This window comes from Neophocaena asiaeorientalis, unplaced genomic scaffold (assembly GCF_003031525.2).
Source record: "Neophocaena asiaeorientalis asiaeorientalis breed wild unplaced genomic scaffold, Neophocaena_asiaeorientalis_V1.1 scaffold254, whole genome shotgun sequence".
NCBI classification, from domain to species: domain Eukaryota; kingdom Metazoa; phylum Chordata; class Mammalia; order Artiodactyla; family Phocoenidae; genus Neophocaena; species Neophocaena asiaeorientalis.
Genome location: NW_020174705.1, coordinates 1,826,986 through 1,842,184, shown reverse-complemented (window position 1 = coordinate 1,842,184; position 15,199 = coordinate 1,826,986). Strand labels below are relative to the sequence as shown.

Here is a 15,199-nt window from a genome sequence, read left to right as displayed (position 1 = left end):
CAGCACAGGCCCTAGTGGTTTGTGAGAAATTCACTGTCCACGCAGCACTGAAGGCTACCAGCGAGGAGACACGTCCCTTCCCCAGAGCATGGTGTCCCCTCCCTGAATGAGGAGGGCCTGTTCTTGCCTGTGTGTGGAGCACGCTCTGTCTCCCTCCCTAAGCTGCCAGGCGGTCAGGACCACGTATGCTTGGCCCCATGGCACCACTCCTGCTGCTGTAACAGGAGTGGGTGCATCAGGCCCTGCTGGTGCCTGGGATGGGGTGTCCATCCCCCGTGCCAGGTTTCTGCCCGGAGTGGCTGTCTGGGGCTGTCTGATGTGGGCCCCGCCCCCAGTGCAGAGAGCAGTGGGAGGCTCAGACGGGGCTGCGCTGAGCTGAGCTATGCTTGTCCCCACGCGGACACTAGTCCATCTGTACCTTCACGCCTCTGTTTATCCGTTTGTAGCTGAGCATCTGTTGAGTGCCTGCTGTGTGCCAGGCCCAAGACTGGCCCGGGGTGCTGCAGAAAATAAGCCCATCATGGTCTGCACTTCATTAAATTCCCTCCTCCCCCTATCTTCCTCCCCTGTCCCTCGCCAATCCTAGGAGTCACAAAACGATACAAACATCCTGGGTGAGGGCTGAGCTCATGGCCTCACAGAACCTGGGCTTCGGGCTGACTTAGGAGTTGGCTGGGTCTGAGAGGAGCTTCTGCAGGTGGGAGAATGGCAGGGGCAGGGGCCCTCCTCTTCCATGGGTTTCGCTACCACCCACCACACGGGGCAGACTCAAGGGTCTGGGCCTCAGGAGCAGAGCCCCGATCCAGAGGCTCCTGGCCAGGGTGGGCATGCCTCTCTCTAATCCTGCCCGGCCTCCAGGTGCTGATCCGGAGTGGCCGGGTACCCATCGTGTCCTTGGAGTGTGTGTCCTGCAAGGCGCAGGCGGTGTACGCAGTGAGTCGCAGCTCCTACGTGTACCTGGAGGGCCGCTGTGACAACTGCGGCGGGGGCTCCGAGCACGGGGTGAGCAGGGGGCCCCGGGTGGGGACCAAAGTTGGTGGGCCTGGGGGAGACCTGCCCCTGAGCACCTGTGATCTGGGTGCCCTCTTAGCGCTGGGCTGCGCGCAGCTTTAGCAATGAGACACTGGTGCTGGATGAGACAACCACGTCCACGGGCAGTGCGGGCATGCGGCTGGTGGTGCGGCGCGGCGTGCTACGGGACGGCGAGGGCTACACATTCACGCTCACGGTGCTGGGCCGCTTGGGCCAGGAGCAGGGCTGCGCCTCCATCCATCTTGCCCCGAACCGCCCTCCACTGGGGGGCTCCTGTCGCCTTTTCCCGCTCGAGGCTGTGCGCGCCCTCACCACCAAGGTGCACTTCGAGTGTGTGGGTGAGTACGGCCCACAGGCACTGGTGATGGGGGGCACATTGGGACCCCGCTGATGCCCTGGGGTCCCACAGGCTGGCAGGACGAGGAGGACGCGGGTGCTCCACTGGTGTATGCCCTGCTGCTGCGGCGCTGTCACCAGGGCCACTGCGAGGAGTTCTGTGTCTACAAGGGCAGCCTCTCCACCTATGGGGCTGTGCTGCCACCTGGCTTTGCGCCCCACTTTGTGGTGGGCTTGGCTGTGGTTGTGCAGGACCAGCTGGGTGCCGCCGTGGTCGCCCTCAACAGGTGAGTCTGTGCCTGTGGAACAGGGCCTGGCTGGGGGTGGGAGGGGGACCCGCCACCTGTTCATCCACAGCCTCTGCCCACAGGTCTCTGGCCATCACCCTGCCAGAGCCCCCCGGAGAGTCCTCCGACGGCCCCCCAGATCTCACGCCCTGGCTGTACAGCCTCACAGAGAGCACGCTGCCTGGGCTGCTGCGCCAGGCCGACCCCCAGCACGTCATCGAATACTCGCTGGCCCTCGTCGCTGTGCTCAATGAGGTCAGTGCGGCTGAGGAGCCCCTCCTGCGCTGGCCTCTGTGCTGGGGGTGGCCCAGACCCCCTCTCCTTACCAGGGCCTCGGCACCACTCCTGCTCCCAGCAGCACCCACTTGCGGGGCCCTCCCCAGTGCCAGGCTGCCTCCTCCTCTCCTCGTGCCCATAGCCCCTACTCGGGGTCCTGGGGAATACCCCTTTTGCCCTTGACACAGGGCTCGAGTCGCCGCTGGTGTTAGGCAGCAGCCGAGATGCCTGCCCTTGGTCAGCCTGCACTGTAGGTGGGGCTGCCCATCTCCTGCTGATGGCTCCCCTGTGCCTGCAGTACGAGCAGGCCCTGGCCATGGTGGCAGAGCCAGACCCTAGGCGGCAGCTGCGCGCCCAGATACGCAAGAACGTCACTGAGACCCTGGTCTCCCTGCGGGTCAACACCGTGGACGACATCCAGCAGGTTGCAGCCGCCCTGGCCCAGTGCACGGTAGGACGAGACACAGGCCCTGCGGCAGCCCTGGGCCCCCAACCCTGACGACCTGAGAGCTCCTTTCCTAGCCAACTCTGTGTGGCCACGTGCCCGTTCTCAGCTATCCCAGCATGAGCCACGGGTGCCCCCCAGGGTGACCCTGCAGGGGTCCAGGGCACAAGGCCCAGGTGTGGGGAGGGGCGAGGCTGTTTTGTACTCCCGCCTGTGAGCCTGTGGTTACACCTGACTCCGCCACCCTCGCCTAGGACTCAGCAGCCAGGCTGGGCTGGGCTCTGTCTTGACGGCGGCGGGGGTGGGGGGGGGACTGTGCTCAGGGTGGCAGGGGATTGCTGCCGAGGCCTTGTGGAGGAGAAGGGAGGGGAAGGTTTTCTGGGTGGGGGTTGCCCTGTCTGCGACATGGCTTACTTGGCTGTGTGTGTGGCCGGGGTGGCCATTGGGGCCACATTACCTTGAACTCTGCCTGTGTGTGGGGAAGAGCCACTGAAGGGCTCCTGGCAGAGATGCCCATGGGTGTAGCCGTGTTTGGCATGGATTTTCTAGCTGCAACACGAAAGGTGGTTTGGAACGGCTCCACGGAGGTGGGGAGGCCGCTGTCACAGAGGCTGCTCCAGGATCACAGCGAGCATGGCGGAGCCAAGCTGGGCTGCGGGGCAGAAATGGGGGGAGCTGCTGCTGAGTGGCCCCTACCTGGCCTGGGTCAGCCGGGCTGGAGTGGGGCTGGACACGGTGATGGGCCCCCTGCAGGTGTCCAGCTGGGAATTCGTGTGCCGCTCGTGCCTGAAGAAGACACTGCACAAGCTAGAGGGCATGATGCGCATCCTGCAGGCTGAGACCGCTGCGGGCACTGGGACGCCCACTGCCATTGCCGACAGCATCCTCAACATCACAGGTGTGGGCTCCTGCTGCTCCCCGGACCTTCCCTTACCTCTACCCCCCTTCCAATCTCTGCCCCCCACCGGACCTCTCCCCCCAACCTCTCCCCCAAGCTCTCTGCCACCTCTCCCCCCACCAGACCTCTCCCCAAACCGGACCTCTCCCCCCAACCTTTCCCCATGATCCCTCTCCCCACTTCTCCGCCTAATCTCTCCTATCCGTAGGTGACCTCATCCACCTGGCCAGCTCGGACATGCAGGGCCCACAGCCCTCGGAGCTGGGGGCAGAGCCGCCGTCACTACTGGTGGCGTCCAGGGCCTACCAGCTCTCATCGGCCCTCATGGGTATCCTCATGCGCTCCCGTGTGCTCAACGAGGAGCCCCTGACCCTGGCGGGTGAAGAGATCGTGGCACAGGGCAAGCGCTCGGATCCACTGAGTCTGCTGTGCCAGGGCGACGCCTCGAGCCCCGGCTGCCACTTCTCCATCCCCACAGCCTTCAGCGGGGCCCTGTCCAACCTCAGTGATGTGGTGCAACTCATCCTCCTCGTCGACTCCAACCCCTTCCCCTTTGGCTACATCAGCAACTACACTGTCTCCACCAAGGTGGCGTCCATGGCTTTCCAGACACAGGCCGGCACCCAGATCCCCATTGGGCAGCTGGCCTCAGAGCGCGCCATTACCGTGAAGGTGCCCAACAACTCAGACCAGGCTGCCCTGGGTCACCGCATCCCTGCTGGCTCCGCCATCGTCCAGCCCCAGGCCTCAGTCAGTGTCGTGGTCACCCCCGAGAACAGCAACCCTGAGGCCGGGCTTCACCTGCAGCTTACTTTCATGGTGCTGAACGGTGCGTGGCATAGCAGGGCCCTCGGTGGGCGGCCTCCTCTTCCCTCCTGTGGCCCAGCCTGTGTGGGGCAGTGGGGTGGCCAGGTGAACAGGTGTTTCTCGCGGGCACCCCCACCTCGTGGCCTTCGGTAAAGTCTGTCTCCTGCTTCATGGGGCCCTGGGGGCCTGGCTGGAGGACAGCGGGGTGGCTGGGGAGGGCTTCTGGGGTTGTCCCCTGGGGTGTGTGAGCTGCCCGAGCAGGTGTCTGAGCCTGCACATGCCACCCGCAGAGCACTACCTGCCGGAGGAGCCTGAGCCCTACCTGGCCGCCTACCTGCACGCTATGCCCTGGCCCAACGAGCACAACTGCTCCGCCAGCAGGAGAATCAGTCTGGAGGTCCTGGCAGGCGACGACCACAGGCCTTACACCTTCTTCATTGCCCCGGGGTGAGCACGTCCTGCCCTGGACCTGGGAGCAGTGGGACTTGTTGGCGGGGTGGGGCTGGTCTCTGAGGGTAGGTGGACATGGTCGGATCCGTATGTGCCAGGGCCCGGGGGCTCCCCGTGGGGTTTGGGGAGCGGGCCAGGCCAGGTCTGGCCATGACACCCCCAATTCTCCCAGGACCAGAGATCTGGGCGCGAGCTACTACCTGAACCTGACCAGCCACTTCCGATGGTCAGCACTGGAGGTGTCTGTGGGTCTGTACACGTCCCTCTGCCAGTACTTCAGCGAGAAGGAGATGGCATGGCGGACGGAGGGCCTCGTGCCCCTAGAGGAGACCTCACCCAGCCAGGCTGTCTGCCTCACCCGCCACCTCACCGCCTTCGGTGCCAGTCTCTTTGTGCCTCCCAGCCACGTCCACTTCATCTTCCCTGTGAGTGGTGCTGCACCCTTGGACTTCTGGGGAGCCCCAGCTCCACCCTGAGCAGGCAAGGGCTGGGCTGCGCCCCTGGGGCCTGATGGCTCTGTCTCCCTAGGAGCCAGCCTCAAGCGTGAACTACATCGTCCTGCTGACGTGCACTGTGTGCCTGGTGACCTATGCGGTCACGGCTGTGATCCTGCGTAAGCTGGACCAGCTGGACGTCAGCCGGGTCCGCGTCATCCCGTTCTGCGGGAAGGGGGGTCGCTTCAAGTATGAGATCCTGGTCAAGACCGGCTGGGGCCGGGGCTCAGGTGAGGGGGGCTGCCTTCCTGATGGGGACTCTTGTAATAGAGGGGTGGCTTCCAGCAGGGGTTTGGGTCACCATGGCTGTGCCAAACAGCAGCTCGTTCATCTGCACCTGTGGGCATGCAGTGGGCTCGTAGTCCCTGTGGGCAGCCGCTGACGTGCGCAGCCGGGTGGAATAGCCTGACGATTGGTGTGGGAAATGATTATTAAATGAATAAATCGTCCTGGTGAAAAGATTGTTTTCAAGACATCAAAAGCTCTTGAACTTTGGTTAAAAATGTGGGAAGAAACGTGATGATGTGGAGTTAGCACAGTGTAACATGAAGCGTTAGACGCTGAGAACTAAAGTGCCTTATTTCTTTGTGGGAAACTTACCAAGGGTAGTTTGAGCAGCACTTGCCTTCTCATCTGTAATTGCCACCCGAGGGGGCATCTTTGTGCCTTGGCCAGCGGACACTTTGCTGCCGACCTCTTGTGCTCTCCTCACTGTGAAGTACCTCTGAGAGTTCTTTCCACGTGAAGTTTTTGCCGGCATCCATAGCTATGTGACGTCTTCATCCTTTTTGTCTCAACGATTGCTCTCACTCATGTTGGTGAGTTTGCTGTCAGCGACGGCCTCTCCAGAGCCCCTGGGGCAGCGGCAGCGACAGTGGCCCCGTGGTCGGTTGTTTCTTCAGTCGTGTGTTTGCCTTTGATGCAAATTTCGCTTCCTTGGTACCATTTTTCATTTCTATGCTGTGCTTTCATCTTTGTCACCTGGTTCTCTCTTTTGTCTTTTAAATTTTTTTTGGCTGCGTTGGGTCTTCGTTGCTGCTTGCGCAGGCTTTCTCTAGCTGAGGTGAGTGGGGGTCTACTCTTCATTGCGGTGCGTGGGCTTCTTTCTCACTGTGGTGGCTTCTCTTATGGAGCATGGGCTCTAGGTGTGCAGGCTTCAGTAGTTGCAGCACGCGGGCTCAGTAGTTGTGGCTTGCAGGCTCTAGAGCACAGGCTCAGTAGTTGTGGCACACGGGCTTAGTTGCTCCATGGTATGTGGGATCTTCCCGGTCCAGGGCTCAAACCCGTGTCCTCTGCATTGGCAGGCGGATTCTTAACCACTGCGCCACCAAGGAAGTCCCTCTCTTTTATTTATTTTATTTATTTTTGTTTATTTATTTTGTTTGTTTGTTTCATGGTACGCGGGCCTCTCACTGTTGTGGCCTCTCCCATTGTGGAGCACAGGCTCTGGACGCGCAGGTTTAGCGGCCATGGGTCACGGGCCCAGCCGCTCCGCGGCACGTGGGATCTTCCCGGACCGGGGCACGAACCCGTGTCCCCTGCATCGGCAGGCGGACTCTCAACCACTGCACCACCAGGGAAGCCCCTTATTTTCAATTTTTTTTTTGGTCCTCTGTGTTGATGACCCACTTTTATAAAACGTCGTGTAGGTTTATCACTGGGGACATGGGGCAACACTGCTGTGCACTTGGTGGTCCGTATGGGGACTGAGAGGTGTATGGTGACTGGTCACCAGCAGCCTCTGGGAGAGGTGATGTCACCCGTCAGGACATGCATCTCTTGTGTAGTGGACTGAAGGCTGGCAGCCACCTTCACGTTCCATGCTGTTACTCGCAGTTAAGGCACCACCACAGCTGGCATTTGAATTGTGTCACTGGGGGCCGTTCATTTAATGGTTTGAGGCGACTGAGATCCATTTGTATCAGAGCCGCAGGGTGAGGGCTGCCTGTGCCTGTCGAAGGAAGGTTGTCAGGGCAGACTCGCCCGGGGTCAATGTCTGGTGGGCAGCAAGCCCAGAGTCCTGCCCCCTGTTCCTCCGTCCTTCAGGGACCACAGCTCATGTGGGCATCATGCTGTACGGGGCGGACAGCCGCAGCGGCCACCGGCACCTGGATGGGGACGGAGCCTTCCACCGCAACAGCCTAGACATCTTCCAGATCGCCACCCCACACAGCCTGGGCAGCGTGTGGAAGATCCGCGTGTGGCATGACAACAAAGGTCTGGTCCAGCGCCTCCTGGTGGCCGAACTGCAGCGCGGCTTCTTTGACAAACATGTCTGGCTCTCCATGTGGGACCGGCCACCTCGGAGCCGCTTTACGCGTGTCCAGCGAGCCACGTGCTGCGTCCTCCTCATCTGCCTCTTCCTGGGTGCCAACGCCGTGTGGTACGGTGCTGTGGGAGATGCTACCTACAGGTGGGTGCTGTGGGGGTCGGCACACCCTCTCTCTGCCCAACCCCCAACCCCTCCTGCCCCACCCCCCAAGCCAGCCCATCTCTCCTCTCCTGCCACAGTGTGAGGCCCGCGTCCAGTCTGATCCCACTGAGCATCGACACCATCGCCGTCGGCCTGGTGTCCAGCCTGGTTGTCTACCCCGTCTACCTGGCCATCCTGTTCCTCTTCCGGATGTCCCGGAGCAAGGTGGGCGGGGGTCCTGGAGCATGGGCACGGCTGCCCCTGCCAAGGGCTGTGCTGTTCAGTATGGCAGCCAGAGAGGGGTCAGGAGCCAGGGGAGAGATGCAGGGTGTCAGAATCAGGAGTGAACAGGGGTCACTGCTGACACCACTGAAGCAAACAGGACTGGCTGGGGAACTGGCTGATGCCCATGTCTCATAAGAAAGGGTCATACACCATGACAAGTGGCATTTCCCCCAGGAACCCAGAATGGACATCCTTAGCTGTATGTGGCTGTGTTTTTTTTGGGGGGCAGGGTTTTTTTTTTTTTTTTTAAATTTTTGGCCATGCCATGGGGCATGCAGGATCTTAGTTCCCCGAATAGGGATCGAACCCACGCCCTCTGCAGTGGAAGCATGGGGTCCTAACCAGTAGACTGCCAGGGAATTTCCCGTATGTGGCTGTTTTTATATATATGTGTGTGTGTGTGTATATATTTTTACATATACATATATATATATTTTTTTTTTTTTTTGGCTGCGTTGGGTCTTCATTGCTGCGTGCAGGCTTTCTCTAGTTGCGGCGAGTGGGGGCTACTCTTCGTTTTGGTCCATGGGCTTCTCATTGCAGTGGCTTCTCTTGTTGCGGAGCATGGGCTCTAGGCACACAAGCTTCAGTAGTTGTGGCACACGGGCTTAGTAGTTGTGGCTCACGGGCTCTAGAGCACAGGCTCAGTAGTTGTGGCACATGGGCTTAGTTGCTCTGCGGCATGTGGGATCTTCCCGGACCAGGGATCGAACCTGTGTCCCCTGCATTGGCAGGCAGATTCTTAACCACTGTGCCACCAGGGAAGTCCCTGGCTGTTTATATTTAAGTTGATTAAAATTAGATAAAATTAAAACTTCAGCTTCTCCATTACACCAGCCACACTTCAGGTGTTCTGTATTGGCATGTGGCAAGTAGTTCCTGTGATGGACAGTGTAGGTGTAGAATGTGTGCATCTAGAACATTCTCCAGGAGAGCACTGCTCTAGACTCTGCCTGCCAGGAGCGAGCATGCCTCCCCACAGCAGGGGCCCAAGCTGCCTCCCACTGACTGCCTGCCTCTCCTGCAGGTGGCCGGGGGCCCGAGCCCCACACCAGCAGGGCCGCAGGCGCTGGACATGGACAGCTGCCTGGACTCATCTGTGCTGGACAGCTCCGTACTTGCCTTCCCAGGACTCGGCGCTGAGGTGCGGGCTCCCCAGGGCCTGCCCGGATGGGGTCGTGTTCTGGGCAGCCTGGAATCAGGTTTCCTCTGTGCTTCTCAACAGGCCTTTGCTGGACAAATGAAACATGACTTATTTGTGGAGGATTCTAAAAGGTGGGGGTCTCTAGAGGAAATGTGAGCCATTTCTCCTGTAGGTCAGCTGCGCCTCGCATGTGCCGCGTCACGTGTCCTCGTCCGTGTGTCGTGGGGCTGTCCCGGGAATGTTTGCTCAGCAGCACCTCATGTCCATGTGTGACGGGACTTGGGTTGGGTATGTGTGCAGACGCGTCCTCCGGGCTCCCCTTGCTGACCTGTCGCCTGCAGCCTGGTGTGCTGGCCATCCAGCGAAGGCACCCTCAGTTGGCCAGACTTGCTGAGTGACCCGTCCGTCATGGGCAGCACCTTGCAGCGGCTGGCCCGGGGCCGGGTGGGCCGCACGCTGGGCCCAGAGGATGACAGTCTCTCCCTGGTCAGCCCCTCCTCACCTGCCAAATACTTCTCAGCTTCAGGTGGGTGAGCAGGGGTGGGGAGGGTGGTGTCCCCCAGCTCCCCCCAGGAGGAGGGAAGGCTCCAGGGCTGACACATTTTGCTCCCTGCAGATGAAGACCTGATCCGGCAGATCCTGGCTGAAGGGGCTGGCAGCCTGGCCCCCACCCAGGACACTCAAGGAGAAACAGACCTGCTCGCTGGCCTGTGAGTGCCCAGCTCCTGGGGGTGGGGGGCAGCAGGGAGCCCAGCCAAGTAACCCTGCTCCCTGTCTGGGCCTGCACTCGTGCTGTCCAGCCAGTGTGGGGCTGGGGCGAAGTTGTTAGGCCTCAGAGTCCCTCATCTGTTGAAAGACCTCGTGGGGTCACCAGGGCCTAGCCAGTGTTCCCTTTAGGGTGGCAGGAGGGAGGGATGTTTGAGTAACAAAAGGCCACCAGTGTGAAGATGGCAGAACCTGCCATGATGCAGGGTCGTATAAATAGCTAATGTTTTTCCTTTCGACACTATTTCAATTTCATGGTTTTTCTTTTCTTTTTTTTTGGCCGCACGGTGGGGTTTCGTTCTCTGACCAGGGATTGAACCTGGGCCCTGGCAGTGAAAGTGCCGAGTCCTAACCACTGGACCGCCAGGGAATTCCCTTCAGTTTTATGTTTTTAAGAATGTCTCAACTTCTTGGCTGGTTTCCAATTTAATAACAAAGATTCACATAGAATTACCTCATACCTCTTTTCTCATCTGTACCTATTTTAATATCCGTATTTCCATTCCTTCTAACTATTCTAATTTTCAAGCAACCAAAAATTACTGAGATATACAAACTTTCCCAGAACACAGAGAAAAAGGTAAAGCTTCTCAATTTGTTTAACGAAGACAGATAACAATGCCATGATAGAATTTTAATGAAGGAATTGCCAATCAGTTTGGAAACCTATGCTATGAGGAAGCCCTGGTAGTAATTAGCAGCTGACCACCCCACCATCTTCAGCCCAGAGCCCTCCCTGACACCCAGGTCCAGACATCCACCTGCCAGTAAGCAACTTCTCCACATGAGTGTCCAGGGCAGCACAGACTTGCACAGCAACATGAGATGTCTCAGGAAAGGGCAGATGCACTCTTGGACTGACCAAGACAAAATTCTTGGATTCATTCTTGACTCCTCTCTTTTCAAGTACTTTCTCACACGAGCCTTTAACAGATTCTGTCTGCTACTTTCCAGATTCGGAATCTGACCTTCTCTCCACCTGCCCTTGCACCTACCATCCAAACATCATCCTCTGCCTGGACCATTCCAGGGCTGACTCAGCAGAGTCCTGTTCCTTCCTTACAGCTCACCTTCCTTCTCCCTGCAGCAGACCCTGCCACTGCCCTCCTGGGGTGGGGAGGGGGGCACATTGGTATGGGCTGTCGGTGGGAGGCCTCAGCTCTTCGCCATCTGGACCTCAGCACTAGGCTGCTTGAGCATCCTCACAACATGGCGACCAAAGTGAGTGGTCCAGGAGAACAAGGTGGAAGCCATAGTGTCCCTTTGTGGCCCAGCCCCTTATTCACACACAATCATTTCCACAGTATTCTCTTGGTTAGGAGGAAAGCATCACTGGGGCCATCCCGCAGGTGACCTGCTGCAACTGGGCACAGTTCTCACAATGCTCCCCCAACCACACCTGATCTGGCCCCACCCACCCCCTCCCTGTCCCTCTCTGGCCACCTCCGTCACCCACTTCCTTTGGCTGTGGCTTCCGTTGCTCTTCTGTCCTCATCTTTTATATTAGCTGCTCCCTCTGCCTGGAGGGTTCTTCCCAAGACAGGAGCCTCACCTTCTACTTCCTTCAGGTCTCCTCTCAGATACTTCCTGATCAGAGCCTTCCTTCCTGCCCCGTGTAAATAATGTAAAAGGCACGGGAATGTGGGCGCGTGCTCGTGCAGGGCAGAAACAGGCCTGTCTCCGTGTCCTCCCGTGCTTCGCCTATGCTTTCTGTCTGCTTCCCTCACCAGCACATGCACATGACATGCACATGGACTGTGCTCGTCTCTCAGTGCGTAGAGCAGGGCCTGGCATCTAGTTAGGGGACGTCATGCTGGTTGTGACCGAAGGAATCAGTGAACCCAATCAGACATAGCCTTTGCTCTCCTGCAGCTTAGAGTCAAATGTCAAACTCTATGTATTCTAGCTGAACCACTGATCCCGATACGACTTGTTTCTATCTGCGTGTAAAATGTAAACACACATAGAGAAAAAGGACTAGAAATAACTATTAACACTACTGTTCTTTGCATGATGGAAATCTATTTTCTACAAATAGTTTATGCTACTTTTATAATCAGAAAAATCCATTTCAAGAGAAAAGTGTGTCCTGTATATTCATGTCTGTTCTCTCTGTGCTGTCCCAGAAGCCATAATGCCTTTTATTCCCTGGGAGACACACAAAACCAGAAAGGTTTGCCACCACTCAGCGGCAGGCGTGTCTGGAGGCCCATTCTCTTCAGGGCACAGCGGTGCAGACCCGCTGCTAAGTGTGTGCACTTTGTCCCCAGTTCATGGCTGTCACCATCTTGCTTCCCTCTTTCTTTCTCCCCCTTCTCTCCTCTCTGCTCTGGCTCCTGTAGCTGCCCTCTCTCTGTAGCAGCTCTGGAGCCCGGAAGGTCAGGTCGGGTGGCGCCGGGAGAGACAGGCAGCTCGGCATGTGAAAGACACATGTACGTTTCCTTGTCCAGAAGCCGGTCTTGGGTTTCGCGTGCAGGGAGGCCTGGTTTGCTGGCACAGAGATCAGGCTGGGGGACCAGGCTGGAGGCCGGATGGTGGCACTGTGGGGGGCGATGGCTGCTGGAGTGGTGGCAGGACGGAGGGGCAACAGGTCACAGTGATGTGAGGTGAGGACCGGGTCCCGGACGAGGTGACCTGGCCCCTCCCCAGAGTGACCAGTGGTGTTCTGGCCTTCAGCACCATCTCCACCTGGCTTGGGGCAGTGTCCTCTCTCTCCATGGACCAGGAGAAGGGAATGCACGGGCCCAGAGAGGTGGGCTGGCCGCGCCTTGGGTGGCGTGTGGGCCAACAGGTGAGTGCTGGCTGCTCCCCTCTGCCTGTGCCTCAGGTGCAGTGCCCCTGGTGAGAGGAATCAGACGCTGATGCTGCCAGGGGAGAGGGGGCTGCCCAGCCCAAGCCTGACGTGGGAGCAGCCCCAGCCGGCAGAGCTGTCCAGGACAGGTGCGCTCCTGAATCCCTAGGTTGGCCCTCCCCACCCCTTCCTCTGCGCTGCTGGTGACCTGTCTGTGTCTGCCTCCCCAGGGCTGGTGGAGGGTCTGCGGAAACGACTGCTGCCGGCCTGGTGTGCGCCCCTGGCCCACGGGCTTAGCCTGCTCCTGGTGGCCGTGGCCGTGGGGGTGTCAGGGTGGGTCGGCGCTGGCTTCCCCCCCAGCGTGTCTGTCATGTGGCTCCTCTCAAGCAGCTCCAGCTTCCTGGCTTCGTTCCTCTGCTGGGAGCCACTCAAGGTAAGTGGGATGCAGGGGGGCCAGGCTGCCAGCCTCTGGCACCCACGGGCCCCTCTGATGCTAGCCCTGGTCCAGGTCCTGCTGGAAGCTCTGTATTTCTCACTGGTGGCCAAGCGGCTGCACCCTGATGAGGATGATACGCTGGTGGAAAGCCCGGCCGTGACGCCCGTGAGCGAGCGTGTGCCCCGCGTGCGGCCGCCCCATGGCTTTGCGCTCTTCCTGGCAAAGGAGGAAGCCCGAAAGGTCAAGAGGCTGCACAGGATGCTGAGGGTGAGCTCAGGCCACGCAGCCAGCGCCTGCCCTCCCTCTCTGGCCTCCTGGCCAGGGCAGCATCTTCCAGGAGATCCTGCCTTTCTCAAAAGTCTCACCTGCACCCTCTTTCTGACCACCAAAGGCCCTTTAGCAGGTGGTGTAGGGCTCTGCAGCCCCCGCCCCAACTCCCTCCCATCACCTCCTGGCCCATCCTCCTGCCCAACTCAAATGCCTGCTCCTTCCTGGCCTCACTGGGCCCTGGTGCGGCTCCTTGGCCTTCACGGACCACGTCTGCCCCCAGGCCTGGCTCTCAGCACAAGGCCCCCTGGCTGTGGGCACTTTGCTGCCCAGCGTCTGGAAGCCCTGCTCTGTCACGGGTGGGGTGGGGGCAGGCAGGATTCAGCTGACTCTGGGTCATCCCTGCCCCCCAGGGCCTTCTGGTATACATGTTCTTCCTGCTGGTGACGCTGCTGGCCAACTATGGGGACACCTCGTGCCACAACCATGCCTACCGCCTGCAGAGCGCCATCAAGCAGGAGCTGGACAGCCAGGCCTTCCTGGCCATCACCCGGTATGGACGCCCCGATATGCAGGCACAGGTCTATCTTTTTGGCCAGGGTGGTGCTGATGCTGACCAGGGTCCACCTTGATCCCGCCCTTGGTCCAACCCAGCCCCTAGGGGATATTGGGAAGCACCTCAATACATTTTTGGTTGTCAGAACTGGAGTGGGTGTTGCTGACAATGGGTAGAGACCACAGACACTGCTCAACACCCTGGCTGAGGAACCAGGTTGTGCCTCGTCCCCTGGGGTAGCACTGGCCGCCTCCCCCTGGCTGGGCCGGGGCTACAGTAGCAATGCTGTCTGGGCCTCTGACCTCTGGTGGGCCCTAGAAGCTGAAGGATGGAGCATGTGACTCTGTCTGGTGTGGTCAGGTCTGATGAGTTCTGGCCGTGGATGTCCCACGTGCTGCTCCCCTACATCCACGGGAACCCGTCCAGACCAGAGCTGGGGCCCCCACGACTGCGGCAGGTGCGGCTACAGGAAGGTGAGCTGGGGTGGGGCACCCTGCCATTTACCCGTCCTTTTTTCCAAAGAGAAGCCTTTGGCCAGGGTCTGGTTCCAACTCCCTTAGCTGGGTGACCTCCCTGCCTCAGTTTCTCGATGTGTAGGTGAGACAGTGACATCTATCTTCTGGGTTGCTGGGAGGGTTCGGTGAGATCCCATAGAGCTCAGCCTAGGAGGCTGGTGAACAGTCAATGCTCCTGGTTTGGCCGGGCTCATTCCCCAGCCCTCTGCTTTCAGCGCTCTGCCCGGACCCGCCTGGCTCAGGGGCCCCTACGTGCTTAGCAGCCTCAGGGGGCTTCAGCACCAGCGACTACGGCATTGGCTGGGGGAGTGCTGCCCACAACGGCTCTGAGATGTGGGCCTACTCGGCGCCAGACCTGCTGGGGTGAGCACGGAGGGCAGGTCAGGGTGCCCAGGGGGCAGGGGGAGTTCCCCAGAGGAGCCCCTCGTTCCAGCCCACTCCCACGTTCTGCATGGCGCCGGCTCAGACACTGTCCTCCTCCCTGGCAGCGTCTGGTACTGGGGCTCCTGCGCCGTGTATGACAGCGGGGGCTACGTGCAGGAGCTGGGGCCCAGCCTGGAAGAGAGCCGCGCGCAGCTGGGCTTCCTACAGCTGCACAACTGGATCGACAACAGGTGGGCGCCCTTCCCTCAGCTCCTCCCGAACCCCGCCCACTGTGCACGTCGGTCACATCTGCGGGCTGGCTCACTCCTGCGCCCAGCTTCGCTGCTTCTTATCATCCCCTGAAGGAGCCCAGCGAGCCCGCCTGCAGCCTCGCGGCCTCCCCAGTGCACGCCTCACCCTCCCAACACCTGCCCCCAAGCTTCTTCTGCGAGCGCATCGGCTTTTCCTGGCGCGTCCCCTTCCTTCCCACCCCCTCTGACTCCGGGCCCTCCGCGCAGGAGCCGTGCAGTGTTCGTGGAGCTCACGCACTACAGCCCGGCGGTGGGGCTGCACGCCGCCGTCACGCTGCGCCTGGAGTTCCCGGCGGCCGGACACGCCGTAGCGGCGCTCAGCGTCCGC

At 60.0% G+C, this 15,199-nt stretch overlaps 1 protein-coding gene across 1 annotated transcript in view; it reads left to right on the top strand.

The window, feature by feature from the left end:
* The window catches only part of PKD1 (polycystin 1, transient receptor potential channel interacting), a 61,223-nt gene that overhangs the window by 43,410 nt on the left and 2,614 nt on the right, over window positions 1-15,199 (top strand). The window contains exons 19-43 of the mRNA XM_024759611.1: window positions 859-1,002; window positions 1,091-1,370; window positions 1,442-1,655; window positions 1,739-1,910; window positions 2,230-2,382; window positions 3,130-3,274; window positions 3,483-4,103; window positions 4,372-4,528; window positions 4,704-4,956; window positions 5,060-5,255; window positions 7,072-7,438; window positions 7,537-7,663; window positions 8,751-8,867; window positions 8,949-8,998; window positions 9,209-9,393; window positions 9,484-9,577; window positions 11,975-12,064; window positions 12,460-12,572; window positions 12,654-12,856; window positions 12,932-13,126; window positions 13,540-13,679; window positions 14,043-14,155; window positions 14,413-14,560; window positions 14,686-14,811; window positions 15,079-15,198. Coding sequence (XP_024615379.1) covers window positions 859-1,002; window positions 1,091-1,370; window positions 1,442-1,655; window positions 1,739-1,910; window positions 2,230-2,382; window positions 3,130-3,274; window positions 3,483-4,103; window positions 4,372-4,528; window positions 4,704-4,956; window positions 5,060-5,255; window positions 7,072-7,438; window positions 7,537-7,663; window positions 8,751-8,867; window positions 8,949-8,998; window positions 9,209-9,393; window positions 9,484-9,577; window positions 11,975-12,064; window positions 12,460-12,572; window positions 12,654-12,856; window positions 12,932-13,126; window positions 13,540-13,679; window positions 14,043-14,155; window positions 14,413-14,560; window positions 14,686-14,811; window positions 15,079-15,198 — 4,523 coding nt within the window. The remainder of the gene's footprint in view (window positions 1-858; window positions 1,003-1,090; window positions 1,371-1,441; window positions 1,656-1,738; window positions 1,911-2,229; window positions 2,383-3,129; window positions 3,275-3,482; window positions 4,104-4,371; window positions 4,529-4,703; window positions 4,957-5,059; window positions 5,256-7,071; window positions 7,439-7,536; window positions 7,664-8,750; window positions 8,868-8,948; window positions 8,999-9,208; window positions 9,394-9,483; window positions 9,578-11,974; window positions 12,065-12,459; window positions 12,573-12,653; window positions 12,857-12,931; window positions 13,127-13,539; window positions 13,680-14,042; window positions 14,156-14,412; window positions 14,561-14,685; window positions 14,812-15,078; window position 15,199) is intronic.